The 20388-nt window shown below is 43.0% G+C and overlaps 1 protein-coding gene across 3 annotated transcripts in view; it reads left to right on the top strand.

The window, feature by feature from the left end:
* The window catches only part of COBLL1 (cordon-bleu WH2 repeat protein like 1), a 125638-nt gene that overhangs the window by 90070 nt on the left and 15180 nt on the right, over nucleotides 1-20388 (top strand). For all 3 annotated transcript variants that reach the window (XM_066575927.1, XM_066575926.1, XM_066575928.1), the window contains exons 3-10: nucleotides 1065-1250; nucleotides 2269-2476; nucleotides 4911-5139; nucleotides 6671-6709; nucleotides 6881-6969; nucleotides 9949-10188; nucleotides 12756-12921; nucleotides 15255-15317. In XM_066575927.1, the coding sequence (XP_066432024.1) occupies nucleotides 1065-1250; nucleotides 2269-2476; nucleotides 4911-5139; nucleotides 6671-6709; nucleotides 6881-6969; nucleotides 9949-10188; nucleotides 12756-12921; nucleotides 15255-15317 (1220 nt within the window). The remainder of the gene's footprint in view (nucleotides 1-1064; nucleotides 1251-2268; nucleotides 2477-4910; nucleotides 5140-6670; nucleotides 6710-6880; nucleotides 6970-9948; nucleotides 10189-12755; nucleotides 12922-15254; nucleotides 15318-20388) is intronic.

Consider the following 20388-nt stretch of genomic DNA (forward strand, 5'->3'; position numbering starts at 1 on the left):
TTCTGAAAGTGGAATTGAAGTTTTTCACCAGATTTTACAGTGTTTGCTGTTCATTGAATATACAGGTGCCTGTTATTTTCATGCTTGTCTTTATAGGCATTGTCTGGTTTAGCAAAGCAATATTCTAATGCCCTATTAGGAAATCGTTAATAAAGAGGGAGTCCCCCAAATAAGACAGTTATTTATTAGCCAGATGGGAGAGTGCCTACAAAGAGGACCAGACATGTCAGTGCATTACACAGACAGATCACTGATTTCAATAGAAACTGTGTAATACCTAATTTTCCCTCTGGGAGTGCTGTAGGGAGACTGGGCAATCATTGCAGACTTTTCCCACAGATAACAAATGATTGGTAAGCTCTGAGTGGCTGGACAGATTATTACTGGGTGCCTTTTTTTCCCCCCTGCAAAATGGTATTGTCCAAAGCTGACATCCTCTTTAGGACCCTTTTATGTGGGATAATTAATTATCATTCAGATCACGGGAATCTGATAATTGCTCAGTGTAAGTGACTGCATGAGCTAAACATTAATTCATTTACCTATCGTTTGTTGTTCATATCGTGCAGGCATAAAAATCAAACAAAGATTGACGTGTGTGTAAACAGGCAGTGGTTCGCCTTTGAATGAATGGAGGCGGGCAGTCAGGCTGGAATGGTCTCCGTTGCTCTGCCTCCATTCACTGATCGATGATCGCCCGGGGTAAAAGCACATCACTGGGATGACTGCTGGGCGCATCTCTGAGTAGAAGCTATTTTGCTGAGTATTTTAGGACATTGCTTAAATAAAAACTCCTAACATGATGATATTTTCGGTAACCCCCTCGTTAGTTTGAAGCTATTGTGACACTACGGAGCCGAGCTTTTTCATGTGGCAATCTGCGCTTCTGACCAAACTATGTTGCTGTCTTGGATTTCAGGTGACTGTTGTCCTTATTAGGTTTCTTCAGTACATGGCAGGAATTTCAGCCTGTGCAGTATATATGTGATCGCGCTTCATGTTTTAATGCTGTATGTCTGGAATAGGATTTGTCTAATATTTATACTTCATTTTTGTAATTTCAGGAAAAGGGCCAAAGGCAAGGCTCCTCTGCCGCCTGGGGAAGCCAGGTACTCGGACAGCTTACCATCATTTGATTCAGGAGACGCGGTACAGTATAACATGGACCAAAAAGAAAATATCGATCGAGACATTGAACTAAAGGTCGTCCTTCCTGGGGACCGACTCGCAACAACTGTCGTTCATGGCAGGTAAGTATCTGTCTGTGGGGTTTTTCGTGATCAGAACTGCACTAGCCTACAAAAAGTAATTGGTCAGTTGAATAAGAATCAAAAGTAGTATTTATTTCCATATGTTAATACTTAGTGGGGCTCCTCTTAGTCCTAATGACCTCAGCTACTCTCTGTGGCATACTTTCTACTAACTTTGGATACACTTCAGCTGGTATTTCCCTACATCCATCCTGAAAACGTCCGGAGAGTTTTCTAAAAGGAGTTGGATGTTAGTGCGGCCTCCTTTGGCCCAAATGACATTCGATATTCTCTATTGTATGCTTTTCACTATGTATTAACATATGCAATGGCTCCCCAACAGCAGTGGGGGCAGGTGTAAATAAATATTATTTTTTTTATTTTTGCCTTGGTTTCCAACTAGTTTTGGTAGGATGGTGTATAATGGGTCAAACCGTTTCAAGATAAAATGTCCCAAAGGCTATTTATGTATTGTGGTGGTCTCCATCCTGTGACCATTTTAAGTCTTTTGAAACGACAAATCCCAGCATTCCCTCATAACCACAGATTGTCATGGCGTGCTCTGAATTGTAGTTTCTCAAAACTTGGAGAGCCGCAGATGTATTAAAATTGGTAAATTTATTCTTTTTTTATGGTCAGATTCATCACACCCATCTAATCACCCATGTGTACGCACCCTAATGCAAAGATAAACTCTGCCAGAGATAGCCGACCTCTTGTACTCTACCTTCAGCAGTCCCTTTGAAATAAATGAAGTGGTGGTGGGCATATGTGACCATCCTTTTGTTCTTACGGGGACCTTTGTGTTCAGGACCCCCGTTCTTCTGTTCAGCAAGTCTCCGGTGTTCGGATTCCCACTGATCATCTAGTTATATTCTATCATGTGGATAGGAGATGCATTCTCTTGGTGGGACATTCAAATCATTCAAAGTACTATAGAAAGTCTTTTATTTAGTCGTGTATTGTTTAAACCTATGTATATTGGTCTGTCATAGTATTTTCTCTCTTCCTTGTACAGTAAACCCATGATGGACCTGCTCGTATTCCTCTGTGGACAGTACCATCTAAACCCATCCACCTACACAATAGACCTAATCTCAGTCGATAAGACGCAGCTCAAGTATAAACCCAACACGCCCATCGGACTTCTGGAAGTGGAGAGAGTCGTCCTCAAGTCCAAAAATCTGGATGAGAAAAACAAAAAGCCTGGTCCAGCAGTGCCGGAGGTGAGCGCTCAGTCTGCCGGTGTCTGCATGTGGTGTTTTCCAACAGTCACATGATCATGGGGCAAGCCGTAGGCACAAACGTCATGTGGTTTACTGATTTATGTGGCTAGGAAAATGCTGAATAAATAGGCTACAAATAGTCTGTGTTTTGCTTACTTTGCATATTTCAGACATAAAGTGCAGAAATCTGCAGTCATTCCTTGTAGTCAGGGATATTGACCACACCAGAATACCCAAGTTAAAGGGAGTCTTTAATGGAGATAGTAATTTAGGGTAAAGAACAACTTTTGCAGACTGAATCCTGTTAAAATAATTGGCCATCTGAAGTACATTTCCTGACCGCACTGGGATACGATCTAGACTGTTACACTTGTTTCTTTAAAGGGGTATTTCATGACTTTAACTATTGATAACCTATCCTCACGATAGGTCATTTAATAGTTGATCAACGGAGGCCCGCTTCCCAGGATCCCCACAGATCAGCTGATCGTTCAGCCCGCTGACAGTGTAGCGGGCTAGATGTTGTCAGCTGCAGAAGTGTAATTGCCATCTTCACTCTTATTGAAATCAGTGGGAGCTCTGCCTCCTGTTACATTTCTGGCTTTTTATTTTGGTCAGAGCCGGACATTTGGCCTTGACTAGAGATGAGCGAGCGTAGTCAGTAAGGACAGATACTCGAGCGAGTATCGTCCTTACCGAGTACCTGCCTGCTCGCCCGCAAAGATCCCCCGCTCCCTCCTAGTCACTCCTGCAACACAGCGCTCACCCCCGCCAGCACCTGAATCTTTGCGGGCGAGCAGGCAGGTACTCGGTAAGGACGATACTCGCTCGAGTATCTGTCCTTACCGAGTACGCTCGCTCATCTCTAGCCTTGACCGAAATGAAGAGCCCGAAGTGTAATAATAGGAGGCAGTTCTCCCGTTGATTACAATAAGAGGGAAGCCAATTGCACTTCCGGCGTCTGGCCTGCTGCGCTATCAGCAGGACAAACAATCATCTGATCAGTGAGGACCCCAGAGAGCGAATTTCCATTGATCAACTATTAATGACCTATCCTGAGGATAGGTCATCAATGGTTAATCATGGAATACCCTGTTGAGGAAATTAAATGTTAGTGCAGTAATGTGAGAGAAAGTCAGTACTTGTGTGTGAAAACACTCACAGATGTATAAACCTCTTTAAAGATGTCACACATGAAACATTTGTATATGATTTGCTATACTACATGCAGTATTTGGTTGCATATACAATGAATGGTCACTATATTGAGGCTGTGGCCCTTTTAGGATTGGAGCTTCCCTTTATGGAAACTTGACCCGTGACCCCTGAATGCAACATAAAATCAGGTGTAGAACTTCTCCGTGGATCATTTTCAGTGTGAATCCACATTAGAATGGAAAATTGAGTGACTTCCAATGAGCCCTGGTGATCGGTGCTAGACTAGCCGGGGTCAGCATTTCATACACTGCCAAGCTTGTGGGGGTTTCTCATGTAACCGTGTGTAGAATATACTGAGAATGGTGTGATCATGAGAAAAAATCCAGTGAAAGGAGATCCTGTAGATGAAAAAAAGTCAACAATGCAAGGGGTCAAAGGAGGATGTCAGGAACCATTCTAACAAGCAAAGGGTGCACAGACTAGCCAACTGCAGTTGAATAGTCTGTCTAAACACAAAACTTGTCTTTCCTTAGCACAGATGGGTTATAAGACCAGACGACCAGTTCCAGCACCATTGTGTCCTAGAGAAGCAGAAAGGCAAAACTATGGAGGTCAAAAGAGCACAAAAATTGGATCACTGAGCAGGGAAAAACCATCACCTGGTCAAATGAATGCAGATTCTTGTTGCACCATGCTGATGGCAGGGTCAGAATTTAGGACAAGTGGCATGAGTCGATAACCCCTTCCTGTCAGCCCTTTACAACATATCACTACCTCCATCTGGTCTGTGGCAACTGCAAGAGGCTATTCTGTCCACATGGAGCAATGTTCCTGCAGAACAATTTCGACACCTAGAGGAATCTATGCCGCAACGATTTCCTGCAGTTCTGAAGACCAAAGAAGTCCAATGCAATACTAGATGGGGGTCTCTAATAAAGTGACCATTCAGTTGTATAGCATGCAGATCAAATAGAAGTGAGATAAGGCAGTCCAATTTTATTGTAAAGTTTTTTTTTTTTTGCTGATGCAGCTGCTGCCTGCATTGACTGCTGCTTTTGTAGTTTATTAGTTTCCCAAATAGTATTTTTCAGATTTGCGATATTGGATTAGTTGGGGCTGTTACTTTGTACTAGTGGGAAACAACTACCAGTGTTAGAGCATCTCACAAATGATAATTAACTTCTAAAGAGACTTCCTCCAGCTATTGGATAAATTTGAGCTTTGTGCTTCTGGAATTACAAAGACTGCTGAATAACTTTTCTTTGTTTCCTTTCAGCAAACTGTCAGAGTGGTCATTAACTACCGAAGAACACAGAAGACCGTCATGAGAGTCAGCCCTTTTCTCGCACTTCTAGATCTCATTCCTTCCATTTGTAATAAGTGTGAATTTGATCCTCGGTCTACGATATTGCTTCAAGATTATCAGTCCCAAAAGCATCTCGATATAACGAAGTCCCTTAACGAGCTTGGCTTACGGGAGCTGTATGCAATGGATCAAAGCAAAGGTAAAAACTGTCTTCATGGGTTTATTATAAATGGAGGAAGCCTTTGTTAACGGGGAAGGAAAATAGCAGTCTATTCCTGAGCCCCACAGTGCACACCATCCATAAAATGAAAAGGACTTCAAAACAACGATAAAATGGTGTTGGGTTTTTGCCGTACGTGCTTCTATACCCTTTTCATGATCCATGTGTCAACTGACCAACCTTTCTTTTGCTGGAGAGAAGAGTACTGCACATGTTCTCGTCATTCAGTAGCAAAAAAGCTGTGCCCCTCTTTGAACGTTGCCTATAATAATAACCTCATGATCTACATGGTATGTATTATAATACTGTCTTCATATGTGGTACAGAGTCATTTGGGCCTCTCAGGCACCAGGGTCCAGGTGCATCTGCTATCTCTGCACACCCTGTCTACCTCCCTGCTGTCTGTGAACTGCAGTACCCATTTCTTAAACCTTTGTTTAAGGGGTATTTCTTACCTTTTTCAACTAATGGCCTATCCTCTGGATAGGTCATCAGTAGTTGATGGACAGTGGGTCCACCATTCAAGATCCCCACCCATCAACTGATCATCTGATCTGCTGTCCAGTACAGTGGGCCATACATCGCCATCAGTAGACAGGAGATAAAGTAGGAGCAGTGGCTTCAATCCCATTGAAATCCGTGGGAGCGCCGCACTGCTATTCCACTTCCTGTTACTAGCATCCTGTCTTGGGCAGGAAGCAGAATAGCAGTGTGGCGCTCCCACTGATTTCAATGGGAGTGAAGCCAGTGCTCTTACTTCCTCTACTGTCCACTGATCACAACATCCGGCCTGCTGCAGTGACAGCGGACCAGACGATCAGCTGATGGATTGGGATCCCGAGTGGTCGACCCCCATCCATCAACTACTGATGACTTATCCAGAGCAATAGGTCATCAGTTAAAAGAAGGGCAGAAAATCCCTTTTAAGGAAATTTAAAAGTATTGATAGAGCTCTATCAGCCTTATGCAATTTGCTTCTGGAACTCAAAGGCTGCGTCAGCACATCTGAAATTGATGTGGATTCTGTATAGGATTGAGTGCTAATCCACATGCAGATGCACACTGTCTGTAAATGCAAATCTGTAGTAGAAATCCAAGGCTTTCCGACATGGATTTTGCCGGGTAAACATGTCCAAAGACAATTTATCAGCACAGAACCCTGTGACAGATTGGATGGGATGCTTTAAGAATGGCGAGATGAATTTCCATGTGGGCCATGTGTTTAACTTGGGCAGTGTATGCAGAGTCTAGAGCCCAGCGGCTTCGATTGACTTGTATGTACCATGCGACCACATCCATGGCTCCGTTGACAGAAAAACACTTCAAACCCGGTCACGAGGTGTCTCACCATTATTTAATGGAAACTGACCCCTTAATTGCAGAAACAAAACACAGCTCGAAGACTTCTGGGAAAATTTACATAAAAATGCTAGAATTTGTAAAATACAAACAACTATTACTGGTGATCCAATAATTTCTGAAACATAACTATTATTTTAATTCATTTTAGCTACATCTCCAACAGAGATCAGACCATCGCCATTACAAGGCAAGTACTCCGGATCCAGACTTAATTTTCGTTTTAATTCAAGATTGTGTATGTACAAATTGACTTTCATCTCCGTACATCACTATTTACATGCTGCATATACTGCGGTTGGGGTCTGCTCCAAGATGTTTAACCTAAATATATTCTATATTGTCTGTGTATATTTTACAGAGTCTTGTCAGAACTTGGAAATAAAACCCAACGATGAAAAGAGGTTCTTCAACTTTTTCCGCAGAAGTACGAAAAAGAAACGAGACCAGGTAATAGTTCTAGGAAAATCATATTGGATGTTCTCAATTGGTATTTTGCTCCGCCTCCCACATTAACTCACTAAATATGAGAGGCTGCAGGAAGATTATATTATTCCTCTTCCATTTTCAAAGCTGTAGGTCACTGCACAAGTTCTGAGGGTAGTGGCGTTATGGGTGGTAGGCGACACAGTTACCAGGATATGAGGTGGACACCGAACTTACAAAAACATGAATTTTTATTACTGTAAAGAAATGTTAGAGAATATTTGCAAATGTTAGTTAACTTTAACGACTCTGTTACACAGTCCTGACTACAGCTAACTAGCAATAACAATTCGTATATACATCCAGCTGTTTACAGTTAGTGATCACAATATCATTAACATACTTCAACCAACAAAGGATACTTCAACAATAAGTACCAATTCGGTGACTGTGGTTTGCCACACACAGTCCAAAGTTAAACAGAGTTTTGTCCAAGAATTTACTTGCAACTAGCAGAAATACAAGCACTCAAAGTGTCCAAAAGTCTTTGGCTCATATACAGTAAAATCCCAGTCTTTTTCCTAAGTGTTCGAGCACAAACTTTACTAGTGTCCTTCAAACTGGTGTAATGGGACTAGCAGGCCTGCATAGTCCCCATCTGTCTCTGTTCATGTGCACACGAGTAGTTTTTACTGAGGACCGACCTCACTTACGAAACCCTTGACATGTGCTTTACAGAAGCCAGGTTGAGGATGGCTCCGACTTACTTTTTCTCATTGGGCAGAAAAGCAGGAAGTAGAAAAAATTTAAGGGAAATGGGAAGAAGTGAAAAATAATAAAATATTATTTTTCACTTCTTCCAGTTTCTCAAAAATTTTACTACTTTCTGCTTCATACCTAAACCATGTACCACTTTCCATCTATTAATTCCTATCCTATTCACGTTCTTAAATGGAATCATGTAGCGTATCTTGAGCAAGTACTGAGGAAGAGGTTCACCTACCTCGAAACATGTTTACAAGCTGGTATTACTAATAAACTAATACTTCTTCTTTTGGCAAATACATATGACAGTCGTCTTTTGTCTGAAGGTGGCGCCATAGTCACCCCTCCAAAAAAAATTATATATATTTTTTTGTTTTTTATTCTTTGCCAGCAATTCTACACATTCACCTTATGGATAGAACATTTCTTGGTGGGCTGCACCTTCCTAAGAAAAACGTTGTCTTTATTTTATCCATGCTACCTAATCACAGGTTCCTCACTTCAGGCTTTTTGACACCAGGGTTGCTCCACTCCATCCTTTTTTCCCCCTTTCCTACTTCTATATTCCCTCTGCTGCAGGAACCCCTTGACATCCTCTTAACCCTGCAGGGGGCCTCTTACAGTGGCTTCACACACTGCGGTTTTGTTTGGAAAAATCTGCAGTTTTGTGGCAGTTTTTCATGATATTTTTTAAGCCAAAGCCAGACATACATATGAAAGGGATGGAAAATCTAAGGAAAGGACTTCTACTTCCCTTCCTGCTGGATCCTCTCAGTTGCCAACCAATCATAATATTTGTGGGCAGTATGTAAAAATAGGACACTTTTTTCCAGTGTCCATAAAAAATAAAATTGATGCTTCCATGATTTTATTGAAGCTATGCTAATAATGTGTTCCTATCAGTATTCTGAGCTGCATACAAGTGTCCTTTATCATTTTCTTAATTGATTAGGGTTTTCGAATTTGTTTATTTAAAAAAAAAAAAAAAAGTAGGCTGTCCGTGATTTTTGGATAACCTGTCAAGAAAAAAATCAGATTAACAACCCTGGATCTACTTTTGGCATTGGCTCAAAAGACTGTATCAAGAACCTGCAGAAAAAAATGAACCCTTTAAAGAAAACGGAAAATACAAAAAAAATTACATGAAATTATTCACAGGCTGGTGTCATGCACAGTCCCCCTCCCCCCCCCCAAAAAAAAGGCACCTTTTTCTTTGTTTTTTTTATGCAGTGTTTTTTTTTTTTTTAGGCAAAGAATGCTGCATGTAAGATGTTTACTGTCAGTCAGACAATTCAATTTTTTTTCTAAAGCATTCACTTTGTGAGATAAATAATGCAATACTTGTGATAGCTTGGGCTTTTTCATATACGACAATGGCACTTGCTTTTTGATATTGTTTTGTGGAAAAGATAGGAAAAGTTTTTTTTTTGTTTTTTTTTCTACATTTTATTCAACGTACATTTTGCACTATTTTTTTTGTCCCCTTCAGGGATGAGACCTTACAATTGTTTGATTACTTCAGTATTGCAGTATATTGTATTTTTCACGTTCACATATTAAGCCATACCACAGGCAGAACTTAATATTGTAAAATAAATGGCAGCTCTTGGAACCTTCACTAAGCTCAGAGCTGCCATGGCAAACTTGGAAACCCCCGTGATCGCATCTTGGGGGTGGAGGTAGGATAGTGAGTTGGAGTGGGGCCCCCACTGGCTGACAGTCTATATGCTGTGTTGAGGATTGACTTTGCAAGTGAGCTATCAAACAGCCATAATCGGTGCTAGCTCTGGCTGGAACTGTTTGCGGCAGATGTCAGCTGTCAAAAACAGCTAGAACCCACCCGGTATGTAGCGGGCTAGGCTACACCTCTGTGACATACAGGAACATCACAAAGGGGGAAGGGGTTAGAAAAACAAGTTGCTTTTAGAAGTGAAATGACTTCTTTCTTCTGAACATCAGGTTCCGCCATTGTAGGCCTCACGTTTGACTTAGAAAAACTTTAATGAATATTTTTTGATATTAACACTGCTAACCAATTAGTCTGATTATTGCATATTAAAATATATATATTTTTGTCATAATTTATTCTTCTTTACTCAAGGTTTTTTTTAGTCAGTATATTTGTATTTAGAGGGAACGGATGGACAGATTTGGGTTTGTCATTCAGGAAAGTGAAATTTTCTAAACCCTCCTATCTCTTATGTTACTAATCCACTTGTACTTCCATCCTCTGTCCAGACCTCAAGTGCACCAGCCACTCCATTGCTCAATAAGCCAAGACCACAACATGTGATGAGGGCGAATACGGTCACCAAGTCTTATGACTCCAACACACTGCCTTCTGATGTACCAAAGAAACGCAGAGCTCCACTGCCGCCCATGCACCCGCCCCACAACGCCTCCAATGAAATACACCGGGGGCAGATCCGAACCTCGTCTTGTGTCATGAAATCTGTCAGTGTTGATGAATCAGACAAGGCATGTCATTACTATTACTATTTACGGGCTTTAATTTATATGTTCATGCAGTCTAATGCACTTTTTGCCTTTCAGCATTTCATGCTATAATAATCCTTTATTTAGCACCTATTCATGGCTTTGGCTGCTTATAGGCAATTAAAAAGAGCCGAGTAATGCATGACTGCAGGATCAGACTACACACAGTAGTCTAAAATCACAAAGGTGTCCCTATTTACTGGTATACTGATACAAAATACAAAGGCAGGTGTAGAACCACATACTTCATTATGCAGATAAGCAGATTACTATATGGAGGAGCATTGCAAAGGTGCAAAATACAGTTAAACAACCACTCACTTACCGACCACATATTGGGGGAAGTGGCTACTTAATATTATACTTGCACATAGATAAGGCATGCAAAGGGTGGTAGATAGAGATGAGCGAACGTACTCGGATAAGCACTACTCGTCCGAGTAATGTGCTTTATCCGAGTACCTCCCCGCTCATCCTGAAAGATTCGGGACGCGCTGCGGAGCGGGGAGCTGCAGGGGAGAGCGGGGAGATACGGAGGGGAGATCTTTCTCTCCTTCTCTCCCGCCCGCTCTGCCCCGCTCCCCGCTGCGACTCACCTGTCAGCAGCGGAGCGCCCCGAATCTTTCAGGACGAGCGGCGAGATACTCGGATAAAGCACATTACTCGGACGAGTAGTGCTTATCCGAGTACGTTCGCTCATCTCTAGTGGTAGACCAACTGATGTGTGTAGTGCACCATGCAGGCTTACAGCCTATTAATAATGCCCCGTATGATTCAACCAAGTGGGTGGCCTGCAGCTAGAACGTGAACCCCACCGGTACTAATACCCAGGGCTCCTCAAGTATTTAAAGCCAGACTGTTTATTGCCAAAGATGCCGAAAAGTAACGAGTTATTAGTTAATATTTTGGTCAAAATATGCAAGGGTCATCATTATCTTGCAAGTCCCTACACTAACGTCACAAGGAAATCACAGAAAAATTACATATCAATTCAAAAAGTCATAGAAGGCAACCATATTACTGGTATACTCATACAAGGGCAAGAATAGACTGGCACCTTTTTGTATACCTTTTGAATTGATATGTCCCTTTTTTGTAACATTAGTGTAGGGACTCACAAGATAACGAGGACCCTTGACGTGGGTTGTGAGCTTGCGGATTTTGGCCAAAATATTAACCGATACCTTGTATTTTTTGGTAGTCTTTTTCTGCAGTAAGCAGTTTTGCTTTAAATACTGGGGGAGTCTGGGCTGGCAGTGCCAGTGTGGTTCATTTGTGAGGTTCAGAATGGCCCACCAGGCTGAATAGTATTTGGCATCATTAATCGGCTGTAAGCCTGCACGGTTCATTACAAGTATCAGTTGGTATGGTATACTTTCCATGCCTCATCTATGTGCAAGTGTAATACTAAGCTGCCCCTCCTCCAATGTGTTGTAGGCATGTAAGTAGCTGTTCATCAGTATATGTCACCTGCGCAATGCTCCTCCATATCGCAGTCTGCCCTTGGGCATGCTGTGGAGTATGATGCCTATGCCTGTCCTTGTATTGGTATACCAGTAAGTTTGGTGGCTGGCAGGGATTTTTAAATTGATCTGTCCTCTGTCTGTGACTTGTTTACACACAGTAATCTGTAACCATGGAGACACATACGTTTGCATAGGTGCTTCATACAACCTTCAGGACTGTTTTAAACATTGCTTAAAAAATTGTTGCAAGGTTAGACATACCATTTAATAGGGTATATCCATGGGATATACCTTACATCTCTGATAGATCTGGGTTCTACCTCTGGGACCAGCACCTATGTTGAAAACAGGTGTCCTCCTTTCAATCTGCTATGGTGGCCATGGCATCCAGAAAGTAAATGCAGAAATGGGCTTGTATGTGTGCAACTCCTTCTATTCTGTTCTATGGGAGTTCTAAAAACTGTTAAGCATGGGATGTTTCCGTTAATCCCACAGAAGTGAATGGAGAGCGCTGCGTACATGTGTGTCCACCTTTGCATTCGTACTGTGTCTGAATACAGCACCTGTCCAATCAGGCGAGTCCAAAGACGTAAGTGGGGGCTCAGCCACTCAGGACTTGAAGAATAATAGCCTATCCTTAGGTCATCAATATGGAATCTGTTAAACTTCAAGCACCCCACCAATCAGCTGTTTGAAAAGACCGTGGCACTCTAGTATTCTTCGGGCCCGTGACATCGCATTCATCGGTCACATAGCTCATCTGCAGTCCCATTCAGGTGAACAGCACTGGGCTGCCACACCAGGCACCACCGCTGTATGGTATACAGAGCAGTGCATGGTATACAATGAAGAGGCCGCAGCACTCACCCAAATGGCACAAACCCTTTAAACAGTTGATTGTCATGGGTTCTGAGAGTTGGACACTGATGATCTGAAATTATTGAACTGCCCTAAGGATAGGTCATCAATATTTGAGACTGGGAAAACCTTGTTAAACATGTATGTAGCATCTAGTGAACATGTTGAAATATGACATTATGCCAATTCACCCACATTAACTCGATTCGTTATGCTTCTTTCCAGTCATTTGCTGAGTTTGACAGGTCTAGAACCGGCTCTTTCCAGCTCAGCGGGACATCATCCTTCTCTAACTCTTCTCTAAGGAGGACAAAGAGGAAAGCCCCGCTGCCACCATCGCCGCCTCCGAAAAATACCCTAGAGATCAATGACGAGAACAGTAACACCATCGGTAATATTCTTTGCTTGGATCCCAATATGACATCGTGAACAGTGGTGATTTTTACATTCTTAAAGCAGAATTTCAGGCTCCCACTAAGGCTGGGTTTACACAGGGCGGATTTGCTGCGGTTTTTCCGTTGCGGTTTTGCCGCAGAAGAAATGCTTCTGCGGCAAAACCGCTTCAAAGGTTAGTTTTGGCTAGAGATTATCCTGCGGATTTTCTTGCGGAAAAATCCGCAAGCGGTTTTTACTTTTTGCCGTGGATTTTGCTGCGTCCATAGAGGTCTATGGACAAAAAACGCTGTGGAAAAGACAGAAGAATGGACATGCTGCATCTTTGAAAACCGCGCCGCAGTTGCATTTCCGGACTGCGGCTGTGCGGAAAAAATCCGCCCTGTGAGAACAGCTTTTTTTGCAAAACTCATTTGTGCTGCATTGCACTGCAAATGCAGCAGTTTTGCCGCAGTGTGGATATGCAACGGCAATCCGCAGCAAATCCACCCTGTGTGAACCCAGGCTAAAAGAGTAACTGCACCTTTTACAAACTTTTGACATGTCTGAGTGATGTGTCAAAAGTTTTGATCAGTGGAAGTCCTGTTGATTACTGAAACGGAGGCAGCTGCAGTGCTCAACCAAGCTATGTGCCCTTGCAGCGGTCTTCGCTTCCTGTTGGCTCCTCTTGGCAGCTGAAGACGGATGCATATTTGTCTATAGACCTCTATGCGTCCATTTTTAGTGGCAAAGTGAAGCCGGCAAGCAAAAAATACAGCTGAAGCGGCACAGAGCTCGGGTGAACGCTGTAGCCGCCTCTTATCAGCTAAAGTCTTAGCACTGCGACCCCCACTAATCAAACTTTTGGCATGGCCCTCTGACATATCAAAAGTTTGTAAAAGGTGCAGTTACTCTTTAAGGGTCTTTTACACAAGCAGATGATCGGGAACTGACATTCGTCTGGAGGTTCATTCACCCGAATATTGCCCTATGTGAAGGTGCCAGCTGCGGGACGATAAACAAGCACAGCTTTATTGGTCGGATGACTGCATCTTTTATGTGGCACCAAGAATCGTCTGCTGTTGGCAGCACCCCTCTCTGTACAGATGTGCTGCTGACAATAATAGAACTGTATATGTCAGAGCGATCATTGATCATACTTTAGTGTGGATTGTCCCATGTAAAAGAACCTAATCAAGTGCCAATCAGCCCGACAGAAAATCGGCAAGAGTTAAAGCACTTGTAGGGCAATGTGCGCCACATTACAAGTGCTGACAAATGATATTGGGGTTTATTTAAAATGTCTTTTAGGGTGTGTTTATGCAATCACCCAACAAAAGAGCATTTGCTTATTTGTTGGCTTCAGACACGGCAATGATTCAGACAAATGTTCATAGCCAATCGTTGGCGTGTGTAAAGGACCTTTTACTTTTGCTCCTCATTTTCAATATATGCGTGCCAATTACCCGACAGCCTTACTACTCTCACTAGTGGATTGGGTTGGCTGTAGAATTAAAGGGGTTGTCCCGTGAAAGCAAGTGGGGTTATACACTTCTGTATGGCCATATTAATGCACTTTGTAATATACATCGTGCATTAAATATGAGCCATACAGAAGTTATACACTTACCCCCTCCGGCGCTGGCGTCCCCGTCTCCATGGCGATGACTGAAGCCTTCTTCTCTGGTCGCCGCAACAGTCGGCGCTTGCGCAGATAAGAATCCTCTGCTGGCAGTGTCCGGGCTTACGAGCGGCGTCCTGGCTCCTCCCTCTTCTCCGCGTCATCGTAGCTCCGCCTCCGTCACGTGATGCCGATCAGCCAATGAGGTGGCTGTAATCTGCAGTGGAACGCAAGACTGGAGAAGAAAATCCACGGTGCACCATGGGAGAAGACCCGCTGTGCACCGTGGGAGAAGACCAGCGGCGCCATCTTTGAAAGAAGAAAGGAAGAAGCTGCAGAACGGGGATCCAGGTAAGCAAATTTTTATTTTTTTTAAATAACAAAGGGATGCTTTTTAACTCTGCACAATGTGGGGGTATGTTTAAAAAAAAAAATTTTTGATTTAGCCGCGGGACAACCCCTTTTAAGAGATTTTCCATGTGATAAGTCAGCAGTAGTTGATCGGTGGGGGTTACCTGTCAGTGCCAGGATACACAAGGGTGGGAGCAGAAGCTGTAGTGGCCGCCGGTGCTTCTACACCGTGGCCGATTTGAGTAGAAGGAGCATCATAATAAATAGAACAGCAGCCCGATGAGACATGAGGTGTGTTTCCTGCTACCTGACTATACAGATGATTGTCAATCGGCACTAATGTCATTGCATTATTTTTTTTTTTTATTTCATGGTTTCAGAAGAAATAAACCACGAGAATGCTTCTTATGATGACCAATATCTTCACAAGACGTCCCCAGGAGGTATAAAGTCTTTTCTTTCTCTTGTACTAAAAATAGACTTTTTGTAATTTTAGACCCATTATACTGTGTTTGCATCGGATGTTCCTATCCTCTTCTGCATTTTTTATGACAGAGGATTTGCTGACCACTAGAGGGAGCATTAGTCAGGTTGCAACATTATGCTTTAGGCTTCTTAATCTTGTGCTTAAAGAGACTCTGTCGCCTACTTATAGCACTATAAGCTAAGCTTATGGGCTAAAAGTAGGTGAAGCACTGAGTCTGAGGATGCAAATGTTATACTTACCTTACCCGTCTTTATCCCAGTGTCTGCTCTGGAAGCCGCCGCGCGGTGCTACTAAGTAGTCCACCTGGGCTAATTTTATAACGGGGGAACTACTAGGCAATGACGCTCAACACCTTGAGCACTGGCTTCCAGCGCTGATACTGGGGGAATGAAGGTGGAGGTAGCTTTAACACTTACATCCCTGGACTCCACAGGTCACCTATATTCAGCCCATAAGCTAGCTAATAGAGAGGGCTAAACGTAGGTGACCGTTTAAATATTTAGCTATAATCTATTTAAGTAGGTCCTAATATAATTTAGGTAAACCTTTCACAAACTTTTTATCAACTTGTACGCTGATACAATACTGAATTCTAACACATTGGTAATACGGCTTCAACTTTTTAGTTCTTTGCTTTAAACAGTCCTTTAGTGACACCTCCTGGAATCTACAGGAAATGCATTTAAATTACCATATTTATTTTTTAAGAGGGAAATGTACATTGTGCTGTGGTTGGAGCATTAGGCAAACTTCACATAGAGCTGAAGATGTTTTTTTATGTATAAGTTTAAAAGTAAAAGTATAATGAAGAAAAAAAAACTTTTTTTCAAAAACTTTTTTTTGCATGCATTCATTTATTGCCCATGTAAGTAGAATATGGCAACATAGTGCCATCTATGGGAAGTTAGTTACATTTTATGTCTCGCAGGTAAGCATTGCATGGTGAACACCATCCTACCAAAAGGACACCTAAGCAAGAATCAAAATTAGTATTTAGATATGTTAATACTTAGTGGGGCCCCTTTGACCCTAATGACATTGGATACTCTCCACAGCATACTTTCTACTAATGTCTGCTATAATTCAGATGCTATTTTCTTTTGTTCATCCTGAAAATATCTGGTAACTTCTCACTAAGAAAATGGACGCTTTTCAGAGTTCCTGACCCTACGTTCCAGTTTGTCCCAATGATGTTGAGTTGGGTTCAGGCCGGGACTCCACTTCCTCCAACTATAGTAAAACGATATTGGATTTGTGACGAGGTGCGTTTTGTTGTTGGACGTACTGCTGACCATTCTCAGAGTATTGTCACATGGTCAGCAGCACATTATTGTCTAGGATGTCAGGTACACTGCCGTGTTCATGGTTTTTGTCACTACATCCCACGAACTGAGACCATGCCACATAAAACATTCATACAACACAATAAGGCAAAACGAGTTCTCCAGGTACCTCTACACCCAGATATGTCCATTTGACTTGAAGAAGGAGTAGTGTAAATCATCACTCCATAGAATGCTCTTCGATTGCTCAACTGTACAATAACGACACTCCTTGCACCACTGTAGATGGGCCAATGCAAATTCCTCGGGAGAACTCACTAGATGTTTGCAGGATGAAAGGAGGGAAATGTCTAATACACTTCAGCTGATGTTAGTAGAAAGTATGCCACAGAGAGTATTCAATGTCCCCAAGCCCAAAGGATCTCCACTAGGTATTAATATACGGAAATAAATACTACTTTTGATTCTTGCTCAGGTGTCTAATTACTTTTGGTAGAATAGTGTAGAAGATTCTACCATTGCTGTTCTCTCAATAAGAAGATCTAGTGCCCCTCCAGACCTCCATCATGTCCATCTCTCTCCTCCTGTAACATATATAAAGGTTTTCACCATGTCCTCCTTTCCCTTCTCTCCTCTTGTAACCTATATAAAGGTTCCCATCATGTCCCCCTCTCCCTTCTTTCTCTAACATATATGTTTTCATCATGTCCTCCTTTCTCTTCTATCTTCCCTTCTTTCGTCCTGTAATATATATATATTTCAATCATGTCCCCCTCTCTTTTCTCTCCTCCTGTAACATATACAGATAGTCCCCTACTTGCGAACAGGTTCCGTTCCAGGAACCTGTTTGCAAGTCCGAACAAATGGTTGTATGGAGCAGGATCGCGGGTGGATCCCGCTCCATACAACGTCGGGTGCGGCTGTTCTTTCAGCGGGCACCTGGCGGCAGCAGTTCTGACGAGCCGCGCCGCTTGTCAGAACCGTTAACACTTTAAATACCGCTCTGACAGCGGTATTTAAAGTGTTAACAGTTCTGATGAGTGGCGCGGCTCGTCGGAACTGCTGCCACCGGGTGCCCGCTGTAAGAAACAGCCTGCACCCGACGTTTAGGGGGCCCGTACAGCGTCCCACGATGAGATCGCGGGACGCTGTGTGGTTGCTAGGCAGCCAGGGACCTCCTGAAAGGCCCCAGGGCTGCCTATGCAGAGTGCCCATCAAGCGCAAGTCTTGATAGGCGCTCTGCATAGACAGCCCTAGGGCTTTTTAGAAGGCCCCCGGCTGCCTAGCAAATGCACAGTGTCCCGTGATCTGACCGGACAGGCTTCTATCAGGCTTGATAGAAGCCTGCCCGGTCCCTGCACAGTATGATGTAATGCCATAGCATTACATCATACTGTGCAGGACAGATTATTTGCATCTTGCGAAATTCGTAAGTCGAATGTTCGCAAGTAGGGGACTATCTGTATAAAGGTTTCCATCATGTCCCCCTCTCCCTTCTTCCCTTCTGTAACATATATATAGGTTTCAATCATGTCCCCCTCTCTCTTCTCTCCTCCTGTAACATATATAAAGGTTTCCATCATGTCCCCCCTCTCCCTTCTTTCCTCCTTTAACATGTATAAAGGTTTCCATCATGTCCTCCTCTCCCTTCTCTCCTCCTGTAACATATATAAAGGTTTCCATCATGTCCCCCCTCTCCCTTCTCTCGTCCTGTAACATATATAAAGGTTTCCATTATGTCCCTCCTCTCCCTTCTCTCCTCCTGTAACACACATAAAGGTTTCTATCATGCCCCCCTCTCCCTTCTCTCCTCTTGTAACATATATAAAGGTTTCCATCATGTCCCTCCTCTCCCTCGTCTCCTCCTGTAACATATATAAAGGTTTCCATCATGTCCCCCTCTCCCTTCTTCCCTTCTGTAAGATATATATAGGTTTCAATCATGTCCCCCTCTCTCTTCTCTCCTCCTGTAACATATATATAGGTTTCAATCATGTCCCCCTCTCTCTTCTCTTGTAACATATATAAAGGTTTCCATCATGTCCCTCCTCTCCCTTCTCTCCTCCTGTAACATATATATAGGTTTCAATCATGTCCCCCTCTCTCTTCTCTCCTCCTGTAACATATATAAAGGTTTCCATCATGTCCCCCCTCTCCCTTCTCTCCTCCTGTAACATGTATAAAGGTTTCCATCATGTCCTCCTCTCCCTTCTCTCCTCCTGTAACATATATAAAGGTTTCCATCATGTCCCCCTCCCTCTTCTCTCCTCCTGTAACATATATAAAGGTTTTCATCATGTCCCCCCTCTCCCTTCTCTCGTCCTGTAACATATATAAAGGTTTCCATTATGTCCCTCCTCTCCCTTCTCTCCTCCTGTAACACACATAAAGGTTTCCATCATGTCCCCATCTCCCTTCTCTCCTCCTGTAACATATATAAAGGTGTCCATCATGTCCTCCTGTAACATATAAAGGTTTCCATCATGTCCCCCTATCTCTTCTTGCTCTATGTAACCTATATAAATGTTTCCATCATGTCCTCCTTTTCCTTCTCTCCCCCTGTAACACATATAAAGGTTTTCATCATGTCCCCCTCTCCCTTCTCGCCACCTGTAACATATAGAACCGTTTTCACCATGTCCCCCTCTGCCTTCTCTCCCCCTGTAACATATATAAAGGCTTCCATCATGCCTCCGCTCCTTCTCTTCTCCTGTAATACCTATAAAGGCTTCCATCATGGGCCCCCCCCCCTTCTTTTCTCCTGTAACACATATAAAGGTTTCCATCATGCCCCCCCTCGCCCTTTTCTCCTGATTTCTAGATGACTGGAGGCACATCTCACACTGATCAGAGGGGGATGTTGGTTCATATTCAAAGAAGTAATGCATTCCTGGACTCCCTGTTAGTCACTTAATTGCAAATTGGGGAGGGTTTGTGAGAGTTGATGACAAAATCCCCTTTCCTGATAAGTTTTGTTCTTCCACCATTTTTGTAGCTCGCCTTTGGACATCTTCTATTTCCTCAATCTCTTTCTGTAGGCGTGGTGTCCAGAGCTGAACACAGTATTCCTAATATAGCAGGACCACAATCTTCCTCTTTCTCCTGGTTATACCTTTCACTGTGCAGATGAGCATCTTATTTGATTTCCCATAAATGAAAAAGACTGAAAAACGTTAGGATCAGACTGTTGTCTGCTATGATGGAAATGCATAGATCTGCAGTGAAGCTTTAGAGGCAAAGCAAGTGGGAATTTTGATCAAGATCATTTGCAAAGTTGCTCTTATTTTATTTTTTTTAAATTATATATGCATTTAGGCAATTAAAAAAATTTGGTTGTGAAGGTCTACTTAGTGTTTAAGAACTTTGTTTTTGGACTTAGAGAGAAGCTGCCAATCGACAATTGCACATCCCTTTTGAAAGCACTGTGGATAGAATGGTCAGCCTCCTGCGCTGGGGCGATGTACAGCACACTTTCTAGATGTCTGCCTATTTAGCTTTCTATTAGAGATGAGCGAACGTACTCGGATAGGCACTACTCGTCCGAGTAATGTGCCTTATCCGAGTACCGCTGTACTCGTGCTGAAAGATTCGGGACGCGCTGCGGAGCGGGGAGCTGCAGGGGAGAGCGGGGAGGAACGGAGGGGAGATCTTTCTCTCCTTCTCTCCCGGCCGCTCTGCCCCGCTCCCCGCTGCGACTCACCTGTCAGCAGCGGAGCGCCCCGAATCTTTCAGCACGAACACAGC

This window comes from Eleutherodactylus coqui, chromosome 8, assembly GCF_035609145.1.
Source record: "Eleutherodactylus coqui strain aEleCoq1 chromosome 8, aEleCoq1.hap1, whole genome shotgun sequence".
NCBI classification, from domain to species: Eukaryota; Metazoa; Chordata; class Amphibia; order Anura; family Eleutherodactylidae; genus Eleutherodactylus; species Eleutherodactylus coqui.